This window comes from Chiloscyllium punctatum, chromosome 46 (genome assembly GCF_047496795.1).
Source record: "Chiloscyllium punctatum isolate Juve2018m chromosome 46, sChiPun1.3, whole genome shotgun sequence".
Classification (NCBI taxonomy): Eukaryota; Metazoa; Chordata; class Chondrichthyes; order Orectolobiformes; family Hemiscylliidae; genus Chiloscyllium; species Chiloscyllium punctatum.
In genome coordinates, this window is record NC_092784.1 from 51,796,870 (window position 1) to 51,824,715 (window position 27,846).

The 27,846-nt window shown below is 45.3% G+C and overlaps 1 protein-coding gene across 9 annotated transcripts in view; it reads right to left on the reverse strand.

Moving 5' to 3' along the window:
* The window catches only part of elavl3 (ELAV like neuron-specific RNA binding protein 3), a 289,564-nt gene that overhangs the window by 26,690 nt on the left and 235,028 nt on the right, over nucleotides 1-27,846 (reverse strand). For 7 of the 9 annotated variants that reach the window (XR_011955582.1, XM_072564226.1, XM_072564227.1 and 4 more), the window contains exons 4-6: nucleotides 19,365-19,518; nucleotides 13,643-13,868; nucleotides 8,430-8,468 (exon numbers count right to left, since the gene is read on the reverse strand). Coding sequence is in view for 8 of the 9 variants with exons in the window: in XM_072564226.1 (XP_072420327.1) it covers nucleotides 8,430-8,468; nucleotides 13,643-13,868; nucleotides 19,365-19,518 (419 nt within the window). In the remaining variant the exon portion in view is untranslated. The remainder of the gene's footprint in view (nucleotides 1-8,429; nucleotides 8,469-13,642; nucleotides 13,869-19,364; nucleotides 19,519-27,846) is intronic. The other 2 variants (XM_072564231.1, XM_072564229.1) reach the window with 1 other exon arrangement.

The window sequence follows — 27,846 nt, forward strand, 5'->3', positions numbered from 1 at the left end:
GTGGATGGGAGGCTGGTGTATGTGATTCACAGGACTATGCTTACAACTCTCTGTAATTTCCTGTAGTCTTGGGCAGAAGAGATGCCAGACCACACTGCGATGCGTCCAGATAGGATGCTCTCTGTGGTGCATCTATAAAGGTTGTGGATGTGCCGAATTTCCTGAGCCTTCTGAAGAAGGGGAGGTCTGCTTTTTTAACCGGAGCAGCACGATCAATCAATACTATGTGCCGCGGGTTAAACTAGTTTTGAAATTGAGGGGCTGGGGTGGGGTTACTCAACCAAGTGTTAAACCCCTGACTCACAAATGAGAAAGGTTCCACTTCCTAATTCAGGGGCGGGGTGGGTGTGGGGACCCTGGAAGTCTAGACCTCTCACCAGCAAGATGGAGGGTAGAGATAAATACATGCTTCATGTCTGCCATACTTGGGGGCTTAGTCACTCAATTAGCACCTACAAAACAAACTGTGTGCAGCTGAATTTCTGTGCCGGTGTTTCCCGACAGGGTTACTTTTATTAACCCATGGGACGTGGGTGTGGCCAGCATTTGCTGCCCGTCCCTAGTTGCCCCTTGAGTCGGTGGCGGTGAGCCGCCATCTTGAATTGTTGCAGTTCACCTGCTGTAGGTAGATTTCCCCCCTCCCCTCAATGGCATCCAAGTGGAGAAACAAAAGGAAGAAGGAGGGGTGATAGAGGAATAACATGATTAATCTGGGGCTGGGTTGGTAGAAAACAGGCCAAGAAAACTGGGCTTTGGAAATTAAGAGCATCAAATATGCAAATAAGGAATCGATGTTGAATTTTGATGAGACATTGTCTGTAATTCTAGCCGTTCCTTTAATTGAAAGGAAATTGGAGTGCTGGAAATTGTAAAAGGTGAAAGACAGAAAAAAAGAAAGATTTGCATCTTCTGCCCAATAGAAGAGATTATAACCAGGGTGGGAGGGGTCTTTGATGATATTGGCTGCTGTCCCGAGGCAGCTGGGTGTATAGATGGAGTCAGTGGATGGGAGGCTGGTGTATGTGATTCACAGGACTATGCTTACAACTCTCTGTAATTTCCTGTAGTCTTGGGCAGAAGAGATGCCAGACCACACTGCGATGCGTCCAGATAGGATGCTCTCTGTGGTGCATCTATAAAGGTTGTGGATGTGCCGAATTTCCTGAGCCTTCTGAAGAAGGGGAGGTCTGCTTTTTTAACCGGAGCAGCACGATCAATCAATACTATGTGCCGCGGGTTAAACTAGTTTTGAAATTGAGGGGCTGGGGTGGGGTTACTCAACCAAGTGTTAAACCCCTGACTCACAAATGAGAAAGGTTCCACTTCCTAATTCAGGGGCGGGGTGGGTGTGGGGACCCTGGAAGTCTAGACCTCTCACCAGCAAGATGGAGGGTAGAGATAAATACATGCTTCATGTCTGCCATACTTGGGGGCTTAGTCACTCAATTAGCACCTACAAAACAAACTGTGTGCAGCTGAATTTCTGTGCCGGTGTTTCCCGACAGGGTTACTTTTATTAACCCATGGGACGTGGGTGTGGCCAGCATTTGCTGCCCGTCCCTAGTTGCCCCTTGAGTCGGTGGCGGTGAGCCGCCATCTTGAATTGTTGCAGTTCACCTGCTGTAGGTAGATTTCCCCCCTCCCCTCAATGGCATCCAAGTGGAGAAACAAAAGGAAGAAGGAGGGGTGATAGAGGAATAACATGATTAATCTGGGGCTGGGTTGGTAGAAAACAGGCCAAGAAAACTGGGCTTTGGAAATTAAGAGCATCAAATATGCAAATAAGGAATCGATGTTGAATTTTGATGAGACATTGTCTGTAATTCTAGCCGTTCCTTTAATTGAAAGGAAATTGGAGTGCTGGAAATTGTAAAAGGTGAAAGACAGAAAAAAAGAAAGATTTGCATTCTTACAGCATTTCTCATTCACACTCGATGCTTCAAAGTACTTTGCTGCCAATTAAGTATTTATTGGTGCAAAGAGGTTTTACACGGAAGTTACCAAGGTTTGAGTTACAAGGAGAAGGCTGGGACCTTGTTTCACTGGAATGTAGGTGGCTGAGGGGTAACTGCATAGAAATTTGTAAAATCACAGAGGGGGGGACATGGATGGGGTGAATAGCCAAGATCTTTTCCCCCAGGGTTGGAGGAGTCCAAAACTAGAGGGCGTAGGTTTAAGGTGAGAGGGGCAAGATTTAAAAGGGACCTGAAGGGGAACTTTTTCACTCAGAGGGGGGTATGTGTATGGAAGGAGCTGACAGAGGAAGTAGTGGAGGCTAGTTCAATTACAGCATTTAAAAGGCATCAGGATGGGTATATGAATAGGAAGAGTTTAGAGGGATACGGACAAAACATGAGTAAATGGGACGAGCTCAGTTTAGGAAATTGGTCGGCATGGATGAGTTGGGCTGAAGGGCCTGTTTCCATGCTAGACGACTCTATTCTTGAAGGATCACGGTTATAAATGAGGAAATCTGGCAGCCAATTTGCATACAGCCAGCTCCCGCCATATTAACAAGACCAGGTCATCTTTGATGTTGCCTGAGGGATAAATATTGACCAGGAGAACCCTTCTTTAAAATGCATATTTGATAACAAATGAGAGGGCAGCAGGGCGTTGGGCCAACATCTCACATTAACTCTGACGGCACACACCACCAGAGGGTCAGCCTGAATTTTGTGCAAACTCCCAAGAGTGAGTCTTGAACATACCAACCGTACCCTTTCACAGTGGGTACAGCCTGCACACTCTCAATCTACAGACCAATCTGCTCTGCCACAAAGGCTCATCATGTTCTCAGGGTAACCACCAATCATCGCAAAGCAAATTGTTTTTGGAGAACAGTCACTGTAACATGCGATCGCAGTGAGGTGCTGCTAAGAGCTAATGAACGTCCAGTTAAAATGCTGCGCCAACTAAGTCACGACAGGGTACCTTGCCCCAGAAATGGAAGATCATTTGATCAAGACGGTACATGCTACTGAGTAGTTCACCCTGGAATATGTTGTCAGCTTGGGGTTACATTCAGGAGTTGCACAGTTTCACTTTTGTGGCAGTCCTCATGATAGTCCTTCCTCCCCGTCTTTCCCTCCCTGTGCCTCATGGACATTGTCCTGGCCACTCACTCACTCTATTTGTAGAACTAGGAGCAAGAGTCAGCCATTCAGCCCCTCCAGCCTGCTCTGCTGTTTGATACGATCGTGGCTTGTCACGTCTCAGCCTCGACTCCATGTTCCTGCCCGCTCTCCCTAACCTTTTAACCCATTGCCGATTAAAAATCTGCCGACCTCCTCTTTAAATTCACTCGATGGCATCCACTGCACTCTGTGGGAGTGAATTCCATAGATTTGTGGGAAGTGGTTTCTCCTCATCTCTGTTTCCAATTTGCTCTCCCTCATCTTAAGCCAATGACCTCTCGTTCTAGCTTACCCCAGATGAGGAGCCATCTCTCTGTGTATGCTTTGTCAATCCCCTTCACACCCCTCAACCAGATCTCCTCTCATTCCTGTAGACTCCAGCGAGAATAGGCCTGAACTGCTCAACCTCTCTTCGTAAGACCCATCTTGGGACTCAATCTAGTGAATATCCTCTGAATTGCCTCCATTGCAACTATATCCCTCCTTAAGGAATGGGACCAAAGTTGTCTATAATACTCCAGTGCAGTCTCCCTAATGTCTTGTACAGTTGCAACAACGCTTTCCTACTGGTATACTCTACTCGTTTTGCAATGAATACCAAAATCCCACTTGCCTTCCTTATTACCTGCTGTAATTGCATACTAGCTTTCTGCGATTCATACAGAAGGACACCCAGATCCCTCTGCACCAAAGTACTCTGTCGTTTCTCTCCATTTTGATAATAAGTTACCTTCCTAGTGCTCCAACAACATGGATAACGTCACTCTTAAAACTTCAGCTACCAAACTTTGGCCCATTCACCTAACCTGCCCGTACCAATTTGTAAATTTCTTTTTTGTTCAATGCAGCTTATGTTCCCGCTTACTTTAGTCTCATCTGCTAAATTTGGCAAGAGTACCTTCTATCCCTGCATCCAAGTCAGAGTGCAAATTGAAACATATTGAGACCAGTGATGAATCAGATCTCCCAACTTGAAGGGTTAACGCGAGATTCAGATTTGAACATATCGTAGCGCTGTTTAATTACAATCGTTACCTTAAAAACAAGTGCGCAGTGATAATACAAGCTGAAGGGAACATGCATTGAGAGAGTACTCTGCTAATGAAATCTTACACAAGTAAAATGAGTGAAATGTAACAAGAGAGATACGGCTGAACTTAGAGGCAGGAGCAAGATGAACATGCATGCTACTGAGAGACCAGACATCGAAACAGAAATAGCAATGTGTCATCATGCCAAGAAAAGATCAAATTAGCTCGAGATGTGATAAGAGGCAGCCAGCTAGAACTTAACAGCAATCCAGTCATTTCTGGTAACGACTATTGTGTGGAAACACCAATGCTATGTCAGGTGAGCAATGGTGACATTTTGTCTCAAAACAACAAGATCTGTCAAAGACCTTGGGCTTAAGTGTGTTAGAGTTTGAGCGAACGGACGGGTTATTACAAGGGTTCAGGTTATTTCGACAGGGCGAATAATGAGAGAAAATGTATGTAGTGGGAGTTGGGGGTTATGGACCCAGGTGGGGGTATGCAGAGATAAAACAACGGTAAGTGTCTTTTCCCTGCAGTGGGGGATTTCAAGACTAGGCAGCATATTTTTGGAGGTGAGAGGAGAGGAATTTAAAAAGACCCGAGGAGTCAATTTCTTTTACACGGAGAGTGGTTCGTGTGTAGAGTGAACTTCTTGATGAAGTGGTGGATGGGGGTGCAGTTACAATGTTTAAATGGCACTAAAGACATGAATAGGAAGGTTTTGGAGGCATGCAGACCAGGAGCAGGCAGGTGGAACTAGTTTAGTTTGGACTGTTTGGACCAAAGGGTTTGTTTGTGTGCTGTATGACACCATGACTTTAGAGGATTGGTTCTTACTCAGCGAGTTGCTCTGATCTGGAATCTTCCGCTCACAACCATGATGGAAGCAGATTCAATGGCCATGTCCGAGAGGGTAGGGAAATGTTTCATGAAGGAGTGACTTCCAGGGTTATTTAGTGAAGAACAGCAGCGTGAGACTCAAATGGGTAGCTCTCACAAAGAGCCAGTCTGTGTATGATGGGCAGAGTGGCTTCCCTTGCTTCAGGCAGCATGATGTCAGGGTAGGTATGGTTGCGCTCTTCCCCATTGGCTGGTGAAGAGAGAGGACATTTACTTGGAATGAATGAGGGTGGATCTGTGAAGGATTTTCCTTCTTTTGCACAGCCCAACAGTGGAAAGGAGAGGACTGGGGTGGGTGACTGAGGGACAGTCCCATACCATTGTTCATAAAGCGGTAAGTGATTATGAATGGGAAATATGGAAGGGCAAAAGTGAGGTGGAGATGGGAGGATATATGACTCTACCTCAGGGACAAGCCTGCTTAGAGGGCTGAATGGCCTCATTTTGATCACCCGGTGTTTGGATTTAAAAAATGATCCCCTATCCACAGGTGCTTGGAATCCACCACCAGGGCAATTTCTTTGATGGACAGCTACAATGTTCAGTGGAGGAGGGGGGGGGGGGGGGGGGGGGGGGGGCGCAGTTCAAAGCCTCTGGACTACACACTGAGTTTTTCAAAGGGACAGTACCAGAGAAGGCCAATTTACCATTTTACTTGTTATCATAATTTACACCATGGGGCAGGCTGGAGTGAGGGGTATGGGTTACAACAGATTTGTATAACTGCAGTTGGAGGAGAGTCTCCCTTTCCTGTTCAAATCGGGAAAAGATGGAATTCTGTCAACTCCATTAAGCCCTTACTACTCAGACTTGAACCTTATGGGGATTGGACTCAAAGCTCAATATTGGGACACGAGGGTAAGTCAGTGATGAAGCTTGTGATTTTCTGCACATTAGCCCACATAACGTATCCTGTTAGCTGAGTTCTTATTGGGTCAGATATCTTGAAGTTTGCTTGCGACAGTGATTACTTACGAGGCTACCATATCACAGATTTACATACAGTCTGGACTCTGTGCTTTCTGATGTTATTGTTCATTATATAAACTGACCCCATTGCATGGAGAGAGTGACTGAAGACGAGCTAGGCTAAATCATATATCACATGCTGCGATGCCATGGAAAACTAGATTTCCAGTCTGTTCTTGAGTCTGTGCTGAGACACAGCTGTCAGTGGTACACGATGGAGCATAATGTCACACAGGGTAGCTAGTTTTAAACCCCTCTGCCAATGCTGCTTAGAGTTATGGAGTCCTACAGCACAGATACAGTCACTTCAGTCCATGCCGAAACATTATCCCAAACTAAACGAGTCCCACTTGCCTGCTCCTGGCCCATATCCCTCCAAACCTTTCCTATTCATGGACTTATCCAAATGTCTTTTAAACATTGTAATTGTACCCGCATCCCTCACTTTCTCAGGAAGTTCATTCCACACATGAACCACCCTCTATGTAAAAGAATTTGCCTCTCATGTCTTTTTTAATACTCCTCTCACCTTAGAAATGTGCCCCCTAGTCTTGAAATCCCCCATCCCAGGGAAAAGACAACTACCATTAATCCTATCTATAGCCCTCATGATTTTATAAACTTCTATAAGGTCACATCTCAACCTCCTCCACTCCATTGAAAAAGGTTCCATCTATCCAAAAGAGAAAATGCTGGAAAATCTCAGCAGGTCTGGCAGCATCTATAAGGAGAGAAAAGAGCTGACGTTTCGAGTCTAACTGACCCTTTGTCAAAGCTAAAAAAAGGGGAGAAATAGGGAGGTATTTACACGAGGCTGAGAGAAGGTGAGTCATAGCTCCAGAAGCAAAAGTAGCAATAAATTCGGGCCTCTTTGCTACCTTTGTTTCTGGAGCCATGACTCACCTTCTCTCAGCCTCGTGTAAATACCTCCCTATTTCTCCCCTTTTTTTAGTTTTGACAAAGGGTCAATTAGACTCGAAACGTCAGCTCTTTTCTCTCCTTATAGATGCTGCCAGACCTGCTGAGATTTTCCAGCATTTTCTCTTTTGGTTTCAGATTCCAGCATCCGCAGTAATTTGCTTTTATCCCATCTATCCAATCTTTCTCAAACCTTCCATACCTGGCAACATCCTGGTAAATCTCTTCTGAACCCTCTCCAGCTTAATAATATCCTACTTATAACAGGGCGACCAGAATTACACACAGTACTCCAGAAGAGGCCTCACCAATGTCCTGAACAAACTCAACATGATGTCCCAACTCCGACACTGGCTTAGTTTAAATGTCTTTCCGATTAGCGTAATGATCAACAATTTCTTCATTAAAGCAAGTTGCTCTCTTTGCTCATTCTCATACACCAATTTTGCACCTTTGCTAAGTTTCCATTCTTGAAAAGCACTCCCTGATAACCCACCCCAGATATCCTGGAGTCCAACCTGAAGATTTGGCTGGAGAATGATCGCTCCAAACTTCAAACCTGATCCAGATTCACTTGCTGAAGGAGAAAGGCGGGTCATGGAGGTCACTCTGAGTGACGCACTCACAAAACGAGGACTAGTGTGTACAAGGCTTTAGTAAGCACAGTGTCATACCGATATCAGTAATGAAGTGTTCTAACATTCCTGTTATCACTTCTCCTTTACTGGTTAATTGCAGCTACAACTTTGGTGGAGGGTAAGGGAGGAACAGGAGTTTACACCTGCCTGATCAGTCAAAAAAAAATTCTAGTAGAACTCTAACTAAAATACAACACAGGCAACACTGAATATAATATAAAACAAATGTAACCACCGAGTGGTTTGGACTGGGAACACAGAGTAGCTTTCAAAAGCCAATGAGGTAAATATATACAGGGGGCATGGATATGGGGAGAGAGTGGATTTACTTCGCAATCATTGAAATATTCAAGAAAGAAAGAAAGACATATTTTGCTGAAGGTTTTAATCAGGACAGTCCACTTGAACACCAACGCAAGGGGAAAACCAAAATTTGTACTGCATGAGGGGAAAGCGCTGATTGGTGGATAAGCATTCTCTGGTTGGTTGTACTGCAGGAGGGGGGGAAGTGTTGATTGGTGGATAAACAGACGTTGCTGTGAAGAACGTGCCAGTTGATGATAATTGACAGTTAACTGCCACTCTTTGTTTCGATTTGAAACAGGATGGGGTTGCCATTACCCTGAGAAACAAACTGTCACCTATTTTGTTAGGTTGAAAAGGGGTTGAATTGATGAGGCTTATAAAGGTGTTTGAAATCGACCGTCAGATAGCTATCATTCTAAAAATGTTGTGGGCGCACTTTGGTGTTCTAGTACATTCGACTGGATTGCTGGGGGCGATTGTTAATATTTAGCCCTTTGTCAGTATAGCAGCTTAGGAACATTAATTACCTCTTTACGCCGTAGGCCATGTTAAGTAAATTGTCCAGCCTGTAAAGGAAAAGGAAATGAAAGGAAGGGTGGATGTTAGTACTTATGAAACAGTAGCCTTTATCTGAAGAGAGAGAAAGAGAGAGAGAGAGAGAGAGAGAGAGAAAGATGGAAAGACAGCACAGCAGATATACAACATCAGGTACACGTCAACCATATAATGAAACAATTCCAATTATGCCCTTTCCAATTATGCCAGCAATATGAGACTAAGATGACTGCTGAATTAACATGGCACAGAAAGTCTGATAGGGATTGTCAGAGTTTGGCTGTCTCATTGCATTAGAACTTGCAATTGAAAAATTGGCTCACTGACTGTAACTTGCCAAATTATTTCTTGTCAAGTGCATGTGTCTATTTTCTCACAAACAAAGACTGGATTTATAAAAAGAAACAAGTTTAATTTTGTACCAGCTTGGGCTCGATATTTTCGTTGGCACAACAGCAGACTATAACTCTCTCACATTTGACTGCAGGATAAGTCAAGAGTTCAGTGTCTAACCCTTTCTGTTCCACGCTGCCCCCTTACCACCACCACCACACACACACACACACACACACACACTCAGAAGCATAATCAACACCAAGAAAAATGTTCATCCAAAGCAGACACAAGATTCCTAATCATTTTGCTTTACGGCACAGTGGCTCACAGCGTCAGGGTCATTGGTTCAATTCCAGCCTCGGGCGACTGTCTGTGTGGAGTTTGCACATTCTCCCTGAGTCTGCCTGGGTTTCCTCCCACAGTCCAAAGATGTGCAGGTTAGTGTGGATTGGCCATGGTAAATTACCCATAGTGTCCAGGGATGTGTAGGTTAGGGTGGATCGGCCATGCTAAGCTGCTCAAAGTGGTCAGGGATGTGTAAGTTAAGTGCATTAGTCAGGGGTTAATGTAGGGGAATGGGATGGGTGGGATACTCTTCGGAGGGTCGGTGTGGACTTGTTGGGCCAAAGGGCCTGTTTCCACACTGTAGGGATTCTATGATAAATGTTGTGAAAAGCAGGACTGCAATGTACAGAGCCTCTGTCTTCTCATTCCATGCTGCATCTTCATGGTGTGGATGGTATGGGCAAGGCCAGGGTTTGTTGCATATTCCTAATTGTCCTTGATTAGTGCAGAAGAGTATCTCCTTCACCAGCTGAAGATCTGCCAGTGTCCTCAAGAGGGCAGAGTAGAGTCAAACTTATCAATATTAGGAGTGGAGTCACGCACAGGTTCAATTCCCTAATAGGCTTCACCGCTAGCAATTTATTTTCCAATTTTTATTTTTAACAACACAGTTCACATTCTCAAGATTTGAGCTGAAGTCTGCTGGAATATTAACTTGTATGTTGGTACCATGTTTTCTACATGTTGGCACTATGCTTTTTGTGTTTTTTGCTGCATGTTAGCACTGTGTTTTCAGTATTTTGGCATGTTTTCTGCATGTTGGCACAATGTTTTCTGTTTGTGGGCACTATGTTTTCTGTATTTTTTTTCTGTATGTGGGCACTATGTTTTTCTGTATATTCTCTGTGTGTTGGCACCATGTTTTCTGTACATGGCCACTGTGTTTTCTGTATGTGGGCACCATGTTTTCTGTATGTTTCTGAACATTGGCACTGGACCACATGCAGGTCTGCTTCTCAACCTCTCCCCTCACCTGAGGTATGGTGACCCTCAGGTTAAAGCACCTCCCAGTCATCTCTCTCTCTCTCTCTCTCTCTCCAATGAGAGAGCAACCCTCTACTCTGGTAGGACCATGATGACTTTCCCTTCACCCTTACAAGGCTACGCACAATTTATCTGGGTTCAACTGACAGCACTGCGCAGCAATTTTTCCTTTGTATTGAGCAGTAAAATAGGGGCAGAGTTGGCAGCAGATCACTGAGAAACAAAATATTCCTGAACGTGTCCATCTGTCAAATTCTTGTACAGCAATGCTAAAGCTTAAGAATTTTCTGAAAAATCAATGTGGTTTTACTGGTGGAAGGAGTCCTTCCCTTTGTGTGAACTGGCAGAGGTATTATTTATAAAATGATGCAGTCATACAGCATAGAAACAGGCCCTTCAGCCCGCCATGTCTATGCTGTCTCATGAAAACCAAACACCAATCCCTTGGTCCACAATTTACGTGTTTAATTTGCCTCAGAGCAATACAGAGTTGGCACTAGCTTCTTCAGTGTGCAGGGACTTTTTTTTGTTGTTTTACAAAGTTTTAAAAAGTCCGAACCACACTTCCAGCAGCTTTCTGTAGGGTCTGCCCACTTCTGTTCACGGTCCGTACCCAGTTTCTAACCAATCGGATGTGGTGAGCTTCAATACTCAACAGACCTTAAACTTTGATGAAAGGAGTCCTGCTGTTCAGGCTTTCCATTGTAAGCCTGTTTCGTTCATCGAGTCTGCTCCACCATTCAGTGAGGTCATGGCTGATCCTCAACTCCACTTTCCTGCCTTTTTCCCTAGCTTGCACACATCCAGGTGAGGATGCCAGGAACTACCTTGATTAGAGAAACACAATTCTATACAGAATGGGAAGAGGCTACTGATTGGTTGGCACGCAGATGGACTAAGGGCAATGAGCTGGCCTTCTGCAATTCTCAGACTAAACTCCCAAACCCATCAGAATTTCATAGAATCCCTACAGTGCGGAAGCAGGCCATTTGGCCCATACTGACTGTCCTAAGAGCATCCCATACAAACCCCATTCCACCCCTTATTCCCTGCATTTCACATGGCTAATCCAATTAACCATACCCCTGGGCAATTTTAGCGTGGCCAAATCCACCTAATCTGCGGGAGGAAACTGGAGCACCCGGAGGGAACCTGATCAGACACGGGGAGAATGTGCAAATTCCACACAGACAGTCGCCCGAGGCTGGAATTGAACCTGGGGACCATGGAGCTGTGAGGCAGCAGTGCTAACCACCAAGTTACCATGCATCTACCTGCCTGGTCTGAGAATTGAGACAAAGAGGGCAATTTCACATTTATAGTGCGTTTGCCAGATTTCGCCAGCTCACTCAACCTCTTTACATCCCATTGTAGCCTTCTTAGGGATCTCATTGCATTCCAATTTCCTACCTTACTTTGTGTCACCAGCAAATGGACCATTTCTTTGGTCCATTCATCCAAGTTATTAATATTAATTATACCAAGTTTCGGCCCAGCACTGATCCTTGTGGCACATTACATCTTGCCAAAGTGAAAATGAACCATTGATGCCTACACTGTTTCCTATTGGCCAGCTAGTTTCCTATTCATGCTACTCGCTTTCCCATGAGCTCTCACTTTCTGCAAAATGCATTCTGGGAATGCAAATACGTGGCATCCACCAGCTTCCCATTATCTACCCCACAGGTTACATCTTCAGAAACTCAAATAAGTTTGTTGAACGTGAATTTACTTTCACAAAACCATGTTGACTCTGCTTCATCACCTTGAATTTACCTAAGTACTCTGTTATAATGTCCTTAACGATAACTTCTAACATTTTCACTCTAACAGATATTAAACTAACTGGCCTGTAGATTCCTGCTTTTGGTCTCCCTCTCTCTTTTAGAATAAAGATGTAAATTTTGCCCTTTTCCGAAGCTTCCCCGAACAGAAGGAATTTTGGAAAGCATCAACCGCTTCACTAGCCATTTCCTTTATGAAGCTGCAAAATGTAGATTTCAATGGATAAATGGGAAGCAATTCCCTGACTGTCTGAATGCGGCCTGGCCTTTAAGAGGCTGAAAAACGCAAGTTCAACAATTTTGAACTGAAGATGATAGTGACGCAGATAAGTGAGATGTTAGAGTTGCAGGTAAGCTCAGAGGCTGGTAGAGACATCATTGCCCGAAAGACAGGACACGGTGAAAACCCTAAACTGCTGTTAATTACTGAGATAACTGCACAGAGGCCGGTATCCTGTCACCAAGTCACCCTTTATTTACTCATGCAGAGTACACTGCCTGTCGCTTGCCAGCTCAGAGTCTGTGCCCTGAACTGTGGAGATTCTAATCTCCTGGTTACATTGATCAGCCAGGGCTTTCGTGATTGACCCAGGTTAACAATCCCAATCAGCAAACTCATAGTTAATGAGGTCAACTTGGTTCCATTCATTACAATCAACAAACCCAAAATGGCACAAGATCCCACAATTTCAAAGTTTGGGAGAAGATTTGTAGCGCAGGTGCTCATTGTTGTGGTTCTGTTCGCCGAGCTGGGAATTTGTGTTGCAAACGTTTCGTCCCCTGTCTAGGTGACATCCTCAGTGCTTGGGAGCCTCCTGTGAAGCATTTCTGTGATGTTTCCTCCGGCATTTATAGTGGCCTGTCTCTGCCGCTTCCGGTTGTCAGTTCGAGCTGTCCGCTGCAGTGGCCGGTATATTGGATCCAGGTCGATGTGTTTGTTGATAGAGTCTGTGGATGAGTGCCATGCCTCTAGGAATTCCCTGGCTGAATTCGACTAGGACAACACTACTATTATAGGGCAAGCCAAACAGAGAACAGCCAGGGAATTCCTAGAGGCATGGCACTCATCCACAGACTCTATCAACAAACACATCGACCTGGACCCAATATACCGGCCACTGCAGCGGACAGCTGGAACTGACAACCGGAAGCGGCAGAGACAGGCCACAATAAATGCCGGAGGAAACAGCACAGAAACGCTTCACAGGAGGTTCCCAAGCACTGAGGATGTCACCTAGACAGGGGACGAAACGTTTGCAAGACAAATTCCCAGCTCGGCGAACAGAACCACAACAGATCCCACAATGTTGGAGTCCTACTGAAGTCTTTGATTTGCAAAAGAAATGGCTCCCTGTTATTAGCTGTTCAGGGATTGGAAGACTACTGTCAAGAGATTCTGACTGCAATCAAAATATTTGGGAAGTAAATGCACTTATATATAAGTGGTCCTGGTTCACCCTTTAGTTTTTACTTGGGGCCAAATTCGTTCAAAGTGATTTACCTCTGAACGATGTTCCAAATGTTGTTAAAATGCCAAGACATTGCATGCTGGGACTGCAAGATTCTAAGTCCCTGGGCCATCCAGGTCAATTCAGCAGTCATGGGAATACGAATCAAACTCTAAGCTGGCCCCCTTGAAGTGGTACACCATGACAATTCTGGTTGCCGTGGCAAGGAGGCGTCCCACAATGCACAGGGTCAGCAAAGACAAGCAGGAGTCAATCATGGCGTCTTACCTGAATCTCTGTGCCTGGTGATGCAGGGGTCCCGGGTACCGTCGGCTTGTGGACTGGTACAGCTGAGAGAGCAGGGCCTGGCCAGTTTTTTGGCTGGGATTGTTTGCGAACTTCACTGTGATGGGCTCAGTCGCCCCTAGCGGTTTCTGTCCATTCAGTCCCTTGATAGCTTCCTCCGCCTCTATCCTCTTGTCAAATCGGATGAAGCCAACCCCTCGAGAGACGCCTAATTGGGAAAAGATGAAAGGTCACCTTTGAGAGCCAGTCTGCAGTTCACATAACCTCAAAGACTCGCTATCATTTACTCCCTCAGAGTGAAATGCTTCTTTTACCACTTTCCAATTTATTCCTCTTCTCTCTTGCCTCTCACTTTGACTCAGTTTAGACTTGAAATGCTGAAGGTGTACTGCACTGTCAGAGGTGCCCACTTTTCAGGTAAATCTAGGCCCTGTCTGAGATCCCACGTTCACAATCTCCTGGCAATATTTATCACTTAACGTTACTAATGCACTGGTTGGGCCAAAGAGTCTGTTTCCACACCAGGGAATCTAATCTAAAAAAATCTAATCTCATATGGCTAAGATAAAAGTAAAATACAGCCAGGTGCTGGAGATCTGAAACAAAAAAAAAACTGAAATTGCTGCAGAAACTCAGTGGAGAGAGAGAGAGAAACCTTTTAATGTTTTGAGTCTAATATGATTCTTCCTCAGGAGAAGATTGTTCTTCATATTGGACTCAAAATGTCAACTCTTGTTTATCTCTCTCTAAACAGATCTGCTGAGTGTCTCTCGCACATTCTGCCTTCATTTTTACTAATACAGGTAATGCAGTCATAGACCATCCTGATTAATGACCATCCTGAATTTCCCAGAGGGCAGTTAAGAGTTGAAAAGTGTGTTGCTGGAAAAGCACAGCAGGTCCGGCAGCATCCAAGGAGCAGGAGAGTCAATGTTTTGTGCATAAGCCCTTCATCAGGGCAGATAAGAGTCAACCACATTGCTGTAGGTCTGGAGTCACATATAGGCCAGACCAGGTAAGGATGGCAGTTTCCCTCCCTGAAGGGCATTAGTGAATCAGATAGGTCTTTCCAACAGTTGGCAATAGAGTCATGGTCATCATTAGACTCTTAATTCGAAACTTGCTTGTTTAATTTAATTCAAGTTCCACCATTTGCTGTGGTGGGGTTCGAGCCTGGGTCCCCATTCAGTCCAATACATTCAGTCCAACTCATCCATGCTGACCAGATATCCTAGATTAATCTAGTCCCATTTACCAGCACTCAACCCATATCCCTCTAAACCCTTTCTATTCATGTACCCATCCAGCTGCCTTGTAATTGTATCAGCCGCTGGCAGCTCATTATCAACTGGGAGCTTGCTGTGCTGAAATTTGCTGCTACGCCTTCCGACATTACAGTGCAGAGTAACTAAAGTCCTTTGGGATTTCACGAAGTCTCAATCTTGCTCTCCCAGTCAATCTGTGTGCCTGAGCTAAAGGCATGATGGTCATTCAACTATTCGGAATGCGGTCGAAGAGGTTAGTTCATTGTTTACTGGATGTTTCCATTTCCATGATCTTTTAGTGGATGAGGTGTGTGTTTCTCCAGGTTTGTGTTTCCCTCTCTATCCCCAACTGCTGCACCCCCATGGGAAAGGTGATGGCCTAGTGGTATTATTGCTGGACTGTTAATACAGAGACCCCAGGGGACCCAGGCTCGAACCCCACCACAGCAAATGGTGGAACTTGAATTAAATTAAACAAGCAAGTTTCGAATTAAGAGTCTAATGATGACCATGACTCTATTGCCAACTGTTGGAAAGACCTATCTGATTCACTAATGCCCTTCAGGGAGGGAAACTGCCATCCTTACCTGGTCTGGCCTATATGTGACTCCAGACCTACAGCAATGTGGTTGACTCTTATCTGCCCTGATGAAGGGCTTATGCACAAAACATTGACTCTCCTGCTCCTTGGATGCTGCCGGACCTGCTGTGCTTTTCCAGCAACACACTTTTCAACTCTTAACTGCCCTCTGGGAAATTCAGGATGGTCATTAAACTCTGGCCTAGCCAGTAATGTCCTCATCCCGTGAATAAATAAATAAAAATTCAAAAATCGAGTTGTCGAACCAGGGAATAAGGACTGAAGAGAGTTGCTACTGATTTACTGTCAAAGTTTCTCACAGAGGTGGAAATATATAAAGATACATGTTGTTAAATTTCTTTTACAACCATTCACGGGATAAGGGTGTCACTGGCTAGGCCTACATTTACTGCCCATCCCGGATTGTCCAGGGAATAGTTAAGAGTCAACCACATTGATGTGGGTCTGGAGTTACATGACGACCAGACCGGGTAACAACATTAGTCCTCCCTTAAAGGACACGAGTGAATCACATGGGGTTTCTCTGACAATCAGTTGATGGCCATCATTCGATGCTTAATACCAGACTGCTTTTCTTAGTGAATTCAAATTTCACCATCTGCTTCAGCAGGATTTGAACCTGGATCCTCAGATCGTTATAAAAACTGAAAGAACTGCTGTGAATCAGAAACAAAAAATTGAAATTTCTGGGAAAGCTCAGCAGGTCTGGCAGCATCTGTGGAGAGAAATCAGAGTTGATGTTCCTCAGAACTGACCCAAAACGTTAACTCTAATTTCTCTTTGCAAGGTTTGTAGCTCAGGTTGAGGTTTAGGGTATAGGTTTGCTCACTGAGCTGTAGGTTTGATACCCAGACGTTTCATTACCTGGCTAGGTAACATCATCAGTGGCGACCTCCAAGTGAAGCGAAGCTGTTGTCTCCTGCTTTCTATTTATATCTTTCTCCTGGATGGGGTTCCTGGGGTTTGTGGTGATGTCATTTCCTGTTCGTTTTCTGAGGGGTTGATAGATGGTATCACTCAGAAAGCCACTCAGAGCCCTATTTCTCAGGAAGGGTGTACTGGCCCTGGAGTGTGTTCAGAGGAGGTTCAGAAGAGTGGTTCCAGGAATGAAAAGCTTAACATAGGAGTAAAGTTTGAGGACTCTGCATTTATGCTCAATGGAGTTTAGAAGGATGAGGAGGGATCTAATTGAAGCATACAGAGGCCTGGACAGAGTGGATATTGGGAAGATGCTTCCATTGGTAGGAGAGACTGGGGCCCGAGGGCACAGCCTTAGAGTAAAGGGAAGGCCTTTTAAAATGGAGATAAGGAGAAACTTCTTCAGCCAGAGAGTGGGGAATCTATGGAATTCACTGCCACAGAAAGCTGTGGAGGCCTGGTCACTGAGTATATTTAAGACGAAGATAGATAGGCTCTTGAGTATCAAGATGGTCAAGGGTTACAGGGCGAAAGTGGGAGAATGGGATTGTGAAACGTATCAGCCATGATTGAATGGCGGAGCAGACTCGATGGGCCAAATGGCCTAATTTCTGCTCATATGTCTAATGGTGTCAATCAAGTGAAGCTAACAATTCATTTCAGCAACAGAAATTTCTGGTCTTGGCTAAATCTGTAAAATGAGCAAAGTGGAAATCCAAGTGCCAAGTGGAGTGGCTGAGGGGGGGGTTGGTATTAAGTTGGCATGGAGGTTACAAGTGACCATGTTAAGGGGGTGATAGAAGGGTGAGATGGTGTGAGGGCTGAAGGGTCTCATTGTTTTTATGACTGGGAAGACATCGCTGAGGAGAGAGAAGCTCCTTCCAACCGGCTGTCCTCAGCACTTGCCCAACACCGTGGCAGCATGGAAGCCATTTCTGCTGTTGGAGGGTCCAACTCTGTCTCACCTCTGTCTAAACACCCTCCCAACCATAAACATGGCTCAATGTATCAAACTGAGGCAGGTCCAGCAGTACGGGAAATTTCCTCAATAGTAGAAATCCAGCACTCAAGTCATTGTGGCACTTCAGGAGGCAATTTGGCCTGTCGAGCAAATGCCAACTATATTACTGTTTTGTACATTGTCTTAAATGTGAGGTTTTGCAGTTTGGAAAGACAAATCAGGGCAGGACTTATACACTTAGTCATAAGGTCCTAGGGTGTGTTATTGAACAAAGACACCTTGGAGTGCAGGTTGATAGCTCCTTGAAAGTAGAGTCACATGTAGATAGGATAGTGAAGAAGGCATTTGGTATGCTTTCCTTTATTGGTCAGAGCATTGAGTATAGGAGTTGGGAGGTCATGTTGCGTAGGCCACTGTTGGAATACTGCATGCAATTCTGGTCTCCTTGCTATAGGAAGGATATTGTGAAGCTTGAAAGGGTTCAGAAAAGATTTGCAACGATGTTGCCAGGGTTGGAGGGTTTGAGCTATAGGGAGAGCCTGAATAGGCTGGGGCTGCTTTCCCTGGAGTGTCGGAGGGTGACTTTATAGAGGTTTATAAAATCATGAGGGGCATGGATAGGGTGAACATCCAAGGTCTTTTTCCCCAGCGTAGGGGAGTCCAAAACTTGAAGACATAGGTTTAGGGTGAGAGGGGAAAGATATGAAAGGGACCTAAAGGGGCAACTTTTTCACGCAGAAGGTGGTGCGTATACTGAATGAGGAAGTGGTGGAGGCTGGTACAATTACAACATCTGGATGGGTATATGAATAGGAAAGGTTTGGAGGGGTATGGGCCAAGTGCTGGCAAATGGGACTAGATTAATTTAAGATATCTGATCTGCATGGATGACCTGGGCCAAAGGGTCTGTTTCTGTGCTGCACATCTTGATGACTCTACTTTTTTGAACGTCAAAAAAGTTTAATTGGCTCAGATTCAATAGTTCCAGTTGACCACCAATGCTTGCTGAAGGCCCCCATGGGACTTCAGTCCAGTGTAGATTCCTAGGGCTCTGTCAAGCATGGGAGAATGGTACATTATTTAGACTCAATATAGGGTGTTGCCTTTCGCCTTGACTACATCTCGTGCAGGGTTGTAAAAATTGCCACTTCCAATCCAACTGTTCCAGGGTTGGGAGGGGACTGTCAATTTTGATTCAATATTGAAGCTGCTTCTTTGTTTCTGGTTAGGTTGGGCTGTTTAACCTTGGAAGGAGATGACTGACAGAGGACTTCATACAAGGGTGAAGGTAGTTGACATATGTGAAGGCAAACATTTGACACAGCACATGACAGTCTTGGTTCAAACCCAAGGAAGGTAAATATATTTAGTTCTCCAAATAAGCAATGATTAATTATTGGGTGTAGGAGTTAAAAAGGCATGTAAGAATTTGACAACATTGCAATGATTCAGAAGTTGATCGACAAGGATACCAACTCAATCTATGTGATCTTCCAGTAGTTGACAATAAAGTATACTTTCACCATGGTGGTCGTCATGAGACATTTGGAAAAGGCACATATTGTAACTTTTCACCTTGCTCTCATCAGGACAGTTCACAAGAATACCAGTTTAAGGGGAAGCCAATATTTCTACACTCACACAGTATAAATGCTGGTTTCGCTTTAAATTGGTTATTCTTGCAAATGATCCTGATGAGCCAAGACAAAAAGCTTTGGGAAAGTGCATATTTTGGGTGCTGCCAAACAACTTGCTGCATTCATTGTGGAGTTTCTCTTTCAACTACGCTAGAAGGAATTGGACTGGCAGAATGGACATGATCTCCAACTGGTCAGAGCAGTCAGCGATGTGTACCTGCTTTACATTGAGGACAGACAAGCCTGGTCTGGGGGCTCATTGATCTATCAAGCGGTCCTTAGTCACTGACCATCGACTGTAGAGGTAGAAGGTGGGTCTTACCTGTGACTTGGTCGACGAGAATGCGTGAGGTGATGATTCTGCCGTACTGTGAAAAGAGTTGCTCCATCTCTTTCTGACTCATGGTCTTGGGAAGCCCACTGACGTAGAGATTGGCATCGCGAATAGAGGCAGAGCTGGGCCGGGCGTAGGAGACCTGGAAGGTGGAAATGGTGACATTCAAAATGTGGCCGTCTCAAATATTTTCAGTGAAGAAAGGGGCAAGGGTGGGGGGGGGGCAATTTTCTTCAACTGAGAATGGTGCGCTCATCTACGGAGATAATAAGATGGACAGAGAGTCCTGGCTTCTCACTTTCACATGGAGAACATCACTGATTGGGATGCAGAACCCTTTGAGGGTTAAATGGAACTGGTCCAGAGTTGACTGAGAGCAGTTGATGCTTATTGGACTCTGTATTTAAGAGTTGGCATCACCCCTCAAATGTAGGGTAGCTCAGTGGTTGGTACTGCTGCCTCACAGCGCCAGGGACCTGGGTTGATTCCACCCTCGGGTGACCCTGTGTGAGGGGTTTGCACATTCTCTCTGTGTAGGTTTCCTCCAGGGGCTCCAGTTTCCTCCCACAGTCCAAAGATGTATAGGTTTGGGTGGATTGGCCATACTAAATTGCCCCATAGTGTCCAGGGATGTGCAGGCTAGGTGGGTTAGCCATTGGAAATGCAGAGGTATGGGGTTTGGATGTGATGCTCTTCGGACAGCCAGTATGGGCCGAATGGTCTGCTTCCACACCATTCAGATTCTATGATTTCATTTCAATTTAGCCCCTTCCCCCTCTCCCTACTCCCCTCTTTAAAAACTGTATTTTTTTTCTAATCAACCTGTTCAAAGATGCTATTGCACAACTCTGGAGCAGGTGGGGCTTGAACCCTAGTCCAGGTGTAGGGACACTACCACTGCACCACAAGAGGGCCTCACTTTTAATTCCTTGAAAATTGCCCTTAAAGGTCTCTGTCTGTAAATATTTGATTGGCTACATGGGCGATTACCAGGGGCGGTTAAAAGAAAAAATAGAAAATTAAACTCACAGTGATTTTGATGGTGGGGAAGTCCCTCAGCTGTGCGTAATAACACTTGGGAGTCCATAATAAAATTGTAAAGCAGACCCATTCCATTTTGGTGTAGCCCCTACTCTCTCTCCCTACCTCCCCCTCACTTTGATGGCTTGCATTGACCTTAATGCGCTTTGCATTTGATTGGCTGCAGTGGTGATCACTGATGGTACATAATGGTTAAAAACAGGAAAAAATGTCACGGTGATTTGGTGATGGGGAAGTCGTTTAGTTGTGTGCAGTAACACTTTCTGGATATATAGAATAAAAACAAAAGTTAGGTTCTCCCCTTTCAACTCCATCTGGATTTAATCCCTTCTCATTTTCTCTCCCCTTTGATGATTTGCTTGCTGGAATAAGATTTGTTACGTAAATTGGGAACTTTCTGATAATGGTTAAAGAAAACCATGGTGATTTGGTGATGGGGAAGAAAAAAAAAACGTTCAGTTATGTGTGGCTATACGACTGGATGTAAAATAAAGAGTTGTGTTCTGCAATTGGCAATATGAGTGGTGGCTAATAAATTTTTTAAAAACTTGGTGAATTGGTGACAGGGTAAAGAAAATGTGTTTAGTTGTGCATAAGAGCAATTCTGGGGTAGAGTGCTTCATCTCCCCTTCCAACACTATTCTGATTAAACCTTCCCTCCCCTCCCCGTATCTCTCTCTCAGCTTTGTTGACTTCTATTGCCCTTAAAGGGGTTTGCACGTACATTATTCAATTGGAAACACAGGTCATTTATTGATGTTGGGTAATAGATGAAAGAAAATACCATGGGGTCACTTGCTTATGGGGATAACAAAATGTTCAGTTGTGTGTAAGAGTACGTCTGGAGAGAGAAAAAGAGAGTTCTGGTCTCACTGGTCCAGGGATATGATTCCAGCCTTGGGATCTGGAGTGCTCTGGTACCTGAGAGGTTCTGTGTTCGAATTCTGGATTGTTTGACCTGGGTTTGGGGCTTTTGTGATGCAGTGGTAGGGTGTCCTGGCCTCTAGACCAGGAGGCACAGGTTCAAGTCCTACCTGTTCCAGAAATTTGTGATAGCAACTCTGAATACAGGGTTAGAAAATAAGAGTTGGGTCCTTCTCTGGACACCTCGAGAGAGAGAGGTATGAGACCTGAGGTGCATTTCACCCCCCCGACTCCATTTTCAATTAGTCCCTTCTCCCCCTCCCTCTCTTCTCCTCCTTCATCTCTTGCATTACTGTTGTACTGCCCCCCCCCCCAATAGCTAGTGCTAATAATTTGTTCTCTGTTTAAATTTGTCAACTGGGAGGTGGGTTTACACACACGAAAGAAAAAAGAACTGGGTTCCTTGGGCCTACTCCTAGACCTGACAAAAATTATATCTAGCAACGGGTCCAGGCATGTACACATGACATGGTCATAACTCCCTAAATACTCATCTCTCTTTTGCAGTTATGTCTCCACCCATACCTCCTTGGCGAGGGAACTACAGTGCTCACTGGTACCTGAAAGGTTCTGTGCCCAACTCCTGAATGAGCCCTAATTGTTTGACTTCAGTGTGGGCTTTTGTGATGCCGTGGTAGTATCCTCCCCTCCAGACCAGGAGGAACGGTTCAAGTTCTACCTGCTCCAGATGTTTCTGATAGCAACTCAAAATACAGGATTAGAAACATCAGAGTTTTGGGATTGCTTTTTGGAATTGGTAGGTTGGGGTGGCCACCTCCATCTCCCCTTCTCCCCACAGAACTATTATGGTTTAAATCCTATTGTTTCCCCCCCACTCTGTGTTTTTCAGTTTCCTTGATGTTTGGTTATTGTTTTTGGGGGGTGGGAGGAGGCAACAGGTATTGGTTGTTCATATGATTATTGGTTCATTTTAAACAAAGCAATCCAAAAGTTGACTTGGTCCCTCATGATGCATTGTCTTTTGAACGGAGGGAAAGGTGGAAACTGGTGTTTGTGTTATTCTTGATGTGGAGATGCCGGTGTTGGACTGGGGTGGACAAAGTTAAAAATCACCCAACACCAGGTTATAGTCCAACAGGTTTATTTGGAAACACTAGCTTTCGGAGTGCCCCTCCTTCATCAGGTACAATCACCTGATGAAGGAGCGTCGCTCCGAAAGCTAGTGCTTCCAAATAAACCTGTTGGACTATAACCTGGTGTTGGGTGATTTTTTTACTTTGTGTTGTTCGGTAACCTTTTCCTACCTAATTCAGACATACAGGTGTTGGTCTGTGTGATAATACTGTCACTTGAAAAACATTATTTTGTCCTTGTTTTTTTTTAAAAAGAGAGGTTGTAAAGGCACAGGTGCCAAAGCGTCTGGTTTTACCAATGGAAGGGGAGTGGCCAGTTCTCCCAGGCCAGGTTTTAGATTACATTAGATTAGATTCACTACAGTGTGGAAATAGGCCCAACCAGTCCACACCAACCCTCCGAAGAGTAACCCACCCAGATCCATTTCCCGCTGACTAATGCACCTAACACTACGGGGCAATTTAGCATGGCCAATTCACCCTGACGTGCGCATCTTTGGACTGGAGGAGGAAACCCACGCAGACACGGGGAGAACGTGTAAACTCCACACAGACAGTTGCCCGAGGCTGGGATCGAACCTGGGACCCTGGTTACTGTCTTGCCGCAGTGCCACCATGTTGCCTGTTTTTTCTGGCTTTGTTTTTCAGCTGCAGTTGTCACAAGACGTGTGAGGAGAATTGCAAGCTTCAGTAAAGAATTCCTCTGAAACCTCTCTCCGGATGTTGCTCTCTCCTGCCTGTAAGAATCTGTGTTTGGATCTACCTATTTTTTTGCCAAGAAGTGTGTTTATGGAATGGTGCTGTATTGGAATAGTTAATTTGCAATAGTTACTGTGTCATGTCGATTAATTTTCCTAATTGTTGGGTTATTTTAAATTCTGCTTTCTTTTGTTTGTGTTTCAATCGCAGTGTTTAAATAAATTCTGTTTTGTTTTGTCTAAGGCTGAGTGGTTTGACCAATTGTATCACACCCACTTCACATCTGCTTTTAAAATAAAAATAATCAGGGCCATGCTGCCTTCTTGAAATATTTTGAGGGGGGTCTGTGAACCAGAGCGTATCATAATTTGTTTTTTCTTGGCTTCAACTGCAGCTGACGAACTACTCCTCATCTCAGTGTCTGTAATAGATACTTAACCTGCCAAACTACTTTATTTTAAAAAGAGAGTGAGGTTGCTGAAGCTTTCCATCTCATGTTCCTCAGGACGGATGCAAGAATGCCAATCTTTTAAACAATCACAACAATTCAAATGAAGGCGAGAGGGGTGCTGATTGGTTGGCCGGTTGATTTTGACTGGATGAGGCACCACCATGAAGAAAAGAAGGCCCAACCGTTATCCCTTCCATGCAAATTGTTGCCGGAGGGTTCGAAATGTGGCATTCTTGCGATCGTCCTGATGAACGCAAGGCAAAATAAGCTTCAGTGACCTGTCTCTCTCAGCGGGAACACACTGGCTTTCGTTACATGTCGGTTTCTTGTAGCCTGGGAGTGCTGCCATTGTAGGCCGTGGGCTGGTTGGAACAGTCATTATGGAAGATAATACCACTTGTGTCTGATATCCAGAGGCTCTGCACACAAAACGTCATCAGCACTTGGAAGTGACCTCAGTGTGGGCTATGGCAAGACAGCATGCTATTTCAGGAACTGACCTTGTTTGTTACACAAGGGCAAGTATGGTCTCTTGTCAGCTACATCCAATGTCATAAGAACATTGTGTCCCTTCCTCCCTTCGATTAGACCCTAACAGCATTGCAGACCAACTTTGACAATACTTTCAAACAAACCTTTGAACCAGTTGAATATTATTAAATCCCTACAGTGTAGAAAAAGGCCACTTAGTCCATCAACCCTGCATCAAGCCTCCAAAGAGCATCCCACCCCGACCCTATCCCATAACTCCATGTTTCCCATCTAGTCTGCACATCCCTGGCTATACTACGGATAATTTACCGTGACCAATCCACCTAACCTGCACATCCCTGTCTATGTAGGTTAGGAGGATTGGCTGTGGTAAGTCACCTAACTTACGCATCTGCGGACGCTATGGGGAAGTTTAGCACGGCCAATCCGTCCTAACTTGCACATCTTTGGACTGTGGGAGGAAACCGGAGCACCAGGAGGAAACTCACGCAGGCACGTAGGGTGGCATGGTGGCTCAATGGCTAGCACTATTGCCTCATAGTGCCAGGGACCCAGGTTCGATTCCAGCCTCGGGCGACTCTGTGTGGAGTTTGAATGTTATCTCTGCGTCTGCGCAGGTTTCCCCCCACAGTCTGAAGATGTGCAGGTTAGGGTGAATTGGCCCTGCTAAATTGTCCCATAGTGCTCAGGGATGTGTACGTTAGGTGCATTAGTCAGGGCTAAGTGTAGAGTAATAAGGGTATGGGTCGGTGTGGGCTTGTTGGGCCGAAGGGCCTATCTCCACACTGTAGGGATTCAACGATTCAACACAGACAGTCGCCCAAGGGTGGAATTGAACCCGGGTCCCTGGTGCCATTTGGCAGCAGTGAGCCACTGTGCCGCCCAAACAGCTAGCCAGCTGAAAGCTGCTGAACTCCCCACTCCATTTTATACATCGAGATGAAAGCCTGGCGTTCTGTGATGGCGCCGTGAGGGAAGGAGGAGGTTAGCATCCTGCTTTTCGCTGGGTGCTCCCGATGCTGTTCAAACAAGCCATTAATTGCCAGCTACACAGAACAGATTGTGTAGCAGAGTCCTGCTGTAATGACCTACCCATAATCCCTCTCACATTCACTACACAAACCATCGCCATCCCAGGAGAATACTGCAGCTAATATTACCCTGGTAATGATGCAGTTCCTCCATCTGTCAGAAAAAACAACCTTTTAAAGGGAACCTTGCCTCATCCAACACACATGAAAGGCAAGCAAAGGCCCATGCTATGAACTCAGGCAGTCATTACAACTACAATCCCCCCCTCCCACAGGATGAGGTACAAAATGTTTCATAAATTAACCTTAAGGGAACTGCATTGCCATGGCAACCTCCGACACACGAACATCTTCGCTCGCTGTCAAAGATTTGGCCCCCGCGTCTTTTCACATTTAGGAAAGAAAAATTAAACAAGAACCAAAGCACAATGATTTCTGGAAATTGTTTTGCTTTTGTTGGGGAGGGGGGCATCTTGGTGCGTTGGAAATGGGGGGAGGGAAGGGAAGAGTCGATGAAAATCCATCTTGCGTGAGATGCCAGCCATTTGAGTGCATTTGTGTTCTCTCCTGTGAGTTAAAGGGTTGTGTGCATCAGTTGTGTGTGTGTGTGTTGGTGTGTGGGTGTGTGTGTTGGTGTGTATGAGAGTGGGTGTGTGTTTGTTGGGGTGTGTGTGGGTGTCAGTGTGTGGTGTGAGTGTACGTGTATGTGTGTGCATGTGTGTGTGTGTCTGGTGTGTGTGTGTGTGAGAGGATGTGTGGGTGTGTGTGTGGGTGTCAGTGTGCGTGGGTGTGTGCGTGCATGTCTGTGTGTGTGCATGTGTGCGTGTGTGTGTGCACACATGCGTGTATGTGTGTGTGGGTGTGTTGGTGTGTGTGTGTCTGTGTGTGGGCAGGTGTGTATGTGTGTGTGGGTGGGTGTGTGTATGTGTGCGTGCGTGTGGATATGTTGGTGTGTGTCTGTCTGTGCGCACATGTCTGAGAGCATGTGTCTCTGTGTCTGTGTGAGAGCATGTGTGAGAGCGTGTGTGAGTGTGAGAGTATGTGTGTCTCCCTGTTATTTTCTCATGGTCTTTCAAGGCAAAGAAAACCATCAGTGAGTCTGTGATTGGTTGTTGTCAGATTCACACAATTTCATGTCTCAGCCTTGGCAGGTGAATGACTGCGGTGGTGCTGAGGTTGCTCTGAGGCCAAGCGGACGAGGAGTAAAGTGAGTGAAGCTTAAAATATCTTCGCCACATGGTTCCTCATTCTGACTCACCCTGTCCTCCCTCCCTTCTCTCCATCTCTACATTCTGCTCTCCTGAGCCTTGGTTGTTAACATTTCTCTCGAATCTTTTCGCACTGTTGCGATCTTCTTCAGCCTCGCAAATCCACCTTCTGGACATGCTTCCCTGTGTTCCTCAAGGCCTGAGCATCCTCCCTCATGCCGTCAGTTCTGTGCCCGTCCCTGGAGGTCTGACACTACCGTGATCGAGTATGGGGCCGAAACTCTAGGTTCAGGGCCCCCACGTTAGTTCTATTGGATACACAAGACCAGCTTGTAAATTTTACCCTCACTATTGCCCAGAAGAGGGGCTCAAGGAAAAAGTGAACAAGTCTGAGAAGATCTCCTTCCCTTAGAGTTCTTGGCAAGGTCTATCCCATTGCTCAGCGCGTGCCATGATTTCAAAAGGACATCCCTTCACCACTCACGGAGCTGCTCTGCCAATGTCGGCTGTGGCTTAGTGGGCACTTTCAGGCTGCGTTGAGGGGAAGCTGGAGGTGATAGTGAGAGGGGCAGCTGGCTGGTAGGCAAGAATGGGAGGCTGGCCAAGTTGTTAATTTTACAACCAGCTGTGGGAAAAACCGATCGGGTTATCGCTTATCTCGTTGCTGCTTTATGAGAGTCCCCTGTGCAGAGATTGGAGGCTGTCCTTTCCACATCAAAATGGAAACTATTTTGGAAATAAGCTGCAAACAATTGTGGAACCTCTTGAAGTTGTGAAAGGCATTATGGGAACAGGAAGAGGCCCTCAAGGCTGGTAGAGTCAGACACTATGGAAACAGATCCTTCAGTCCAACCCATTCATGCTGACCAACTTTCCCAAACTAAACTAGTCCCACCTGCCTGACTTTGGCCCATATCCCTCCAAACCTTTCTTATCCATGTATCTGTCTCAACATCTTTTAAATGAAGGGTATGTAGGTTAGTTTGATCTTAGAGTGGGATAAAAGGTCATCACAACATCGAGGGCCGAAGGGCCGGTACTGTTCTACGTTTCTAAATGTTGGAACTGTACATTCATCCATCACTTCCTCAGGCAGTTCATTCCACATAAAAACTCCCTTCTGTGTGAAAAAGTTGCCCCTCAGGTCTCCTTTAAATTTTTCCCCTCTCACTTTAAAATTATGCCCTTTAGTTTTGAACTCTCCCACCCCAGGGAAAAGACGTTTGCTTTGTACCTTATCTGTACCCCTCATGATTTTATAAACCTCTATAAGGTCAGCCCTCAACCTCCTACACTCCAGTGAAAAAAGTCCCAGCCTATCCAGCCTCTCCTTATAACTCAAGCTCCCTAGTCCAGTAACATTCTTGTCAATCTTTTCTGAACCCACTGCAATTTAATAATATCCTTACTATAACAGGGTGACCAGAAGTTGACACAGTACTCCAAAACTGGCCTCACCAACATCCTGTACTATCATAACAAGACAACTCCTATGGTCTGAGCAAAGAAGGCAAGTGTGCCAAACACCCT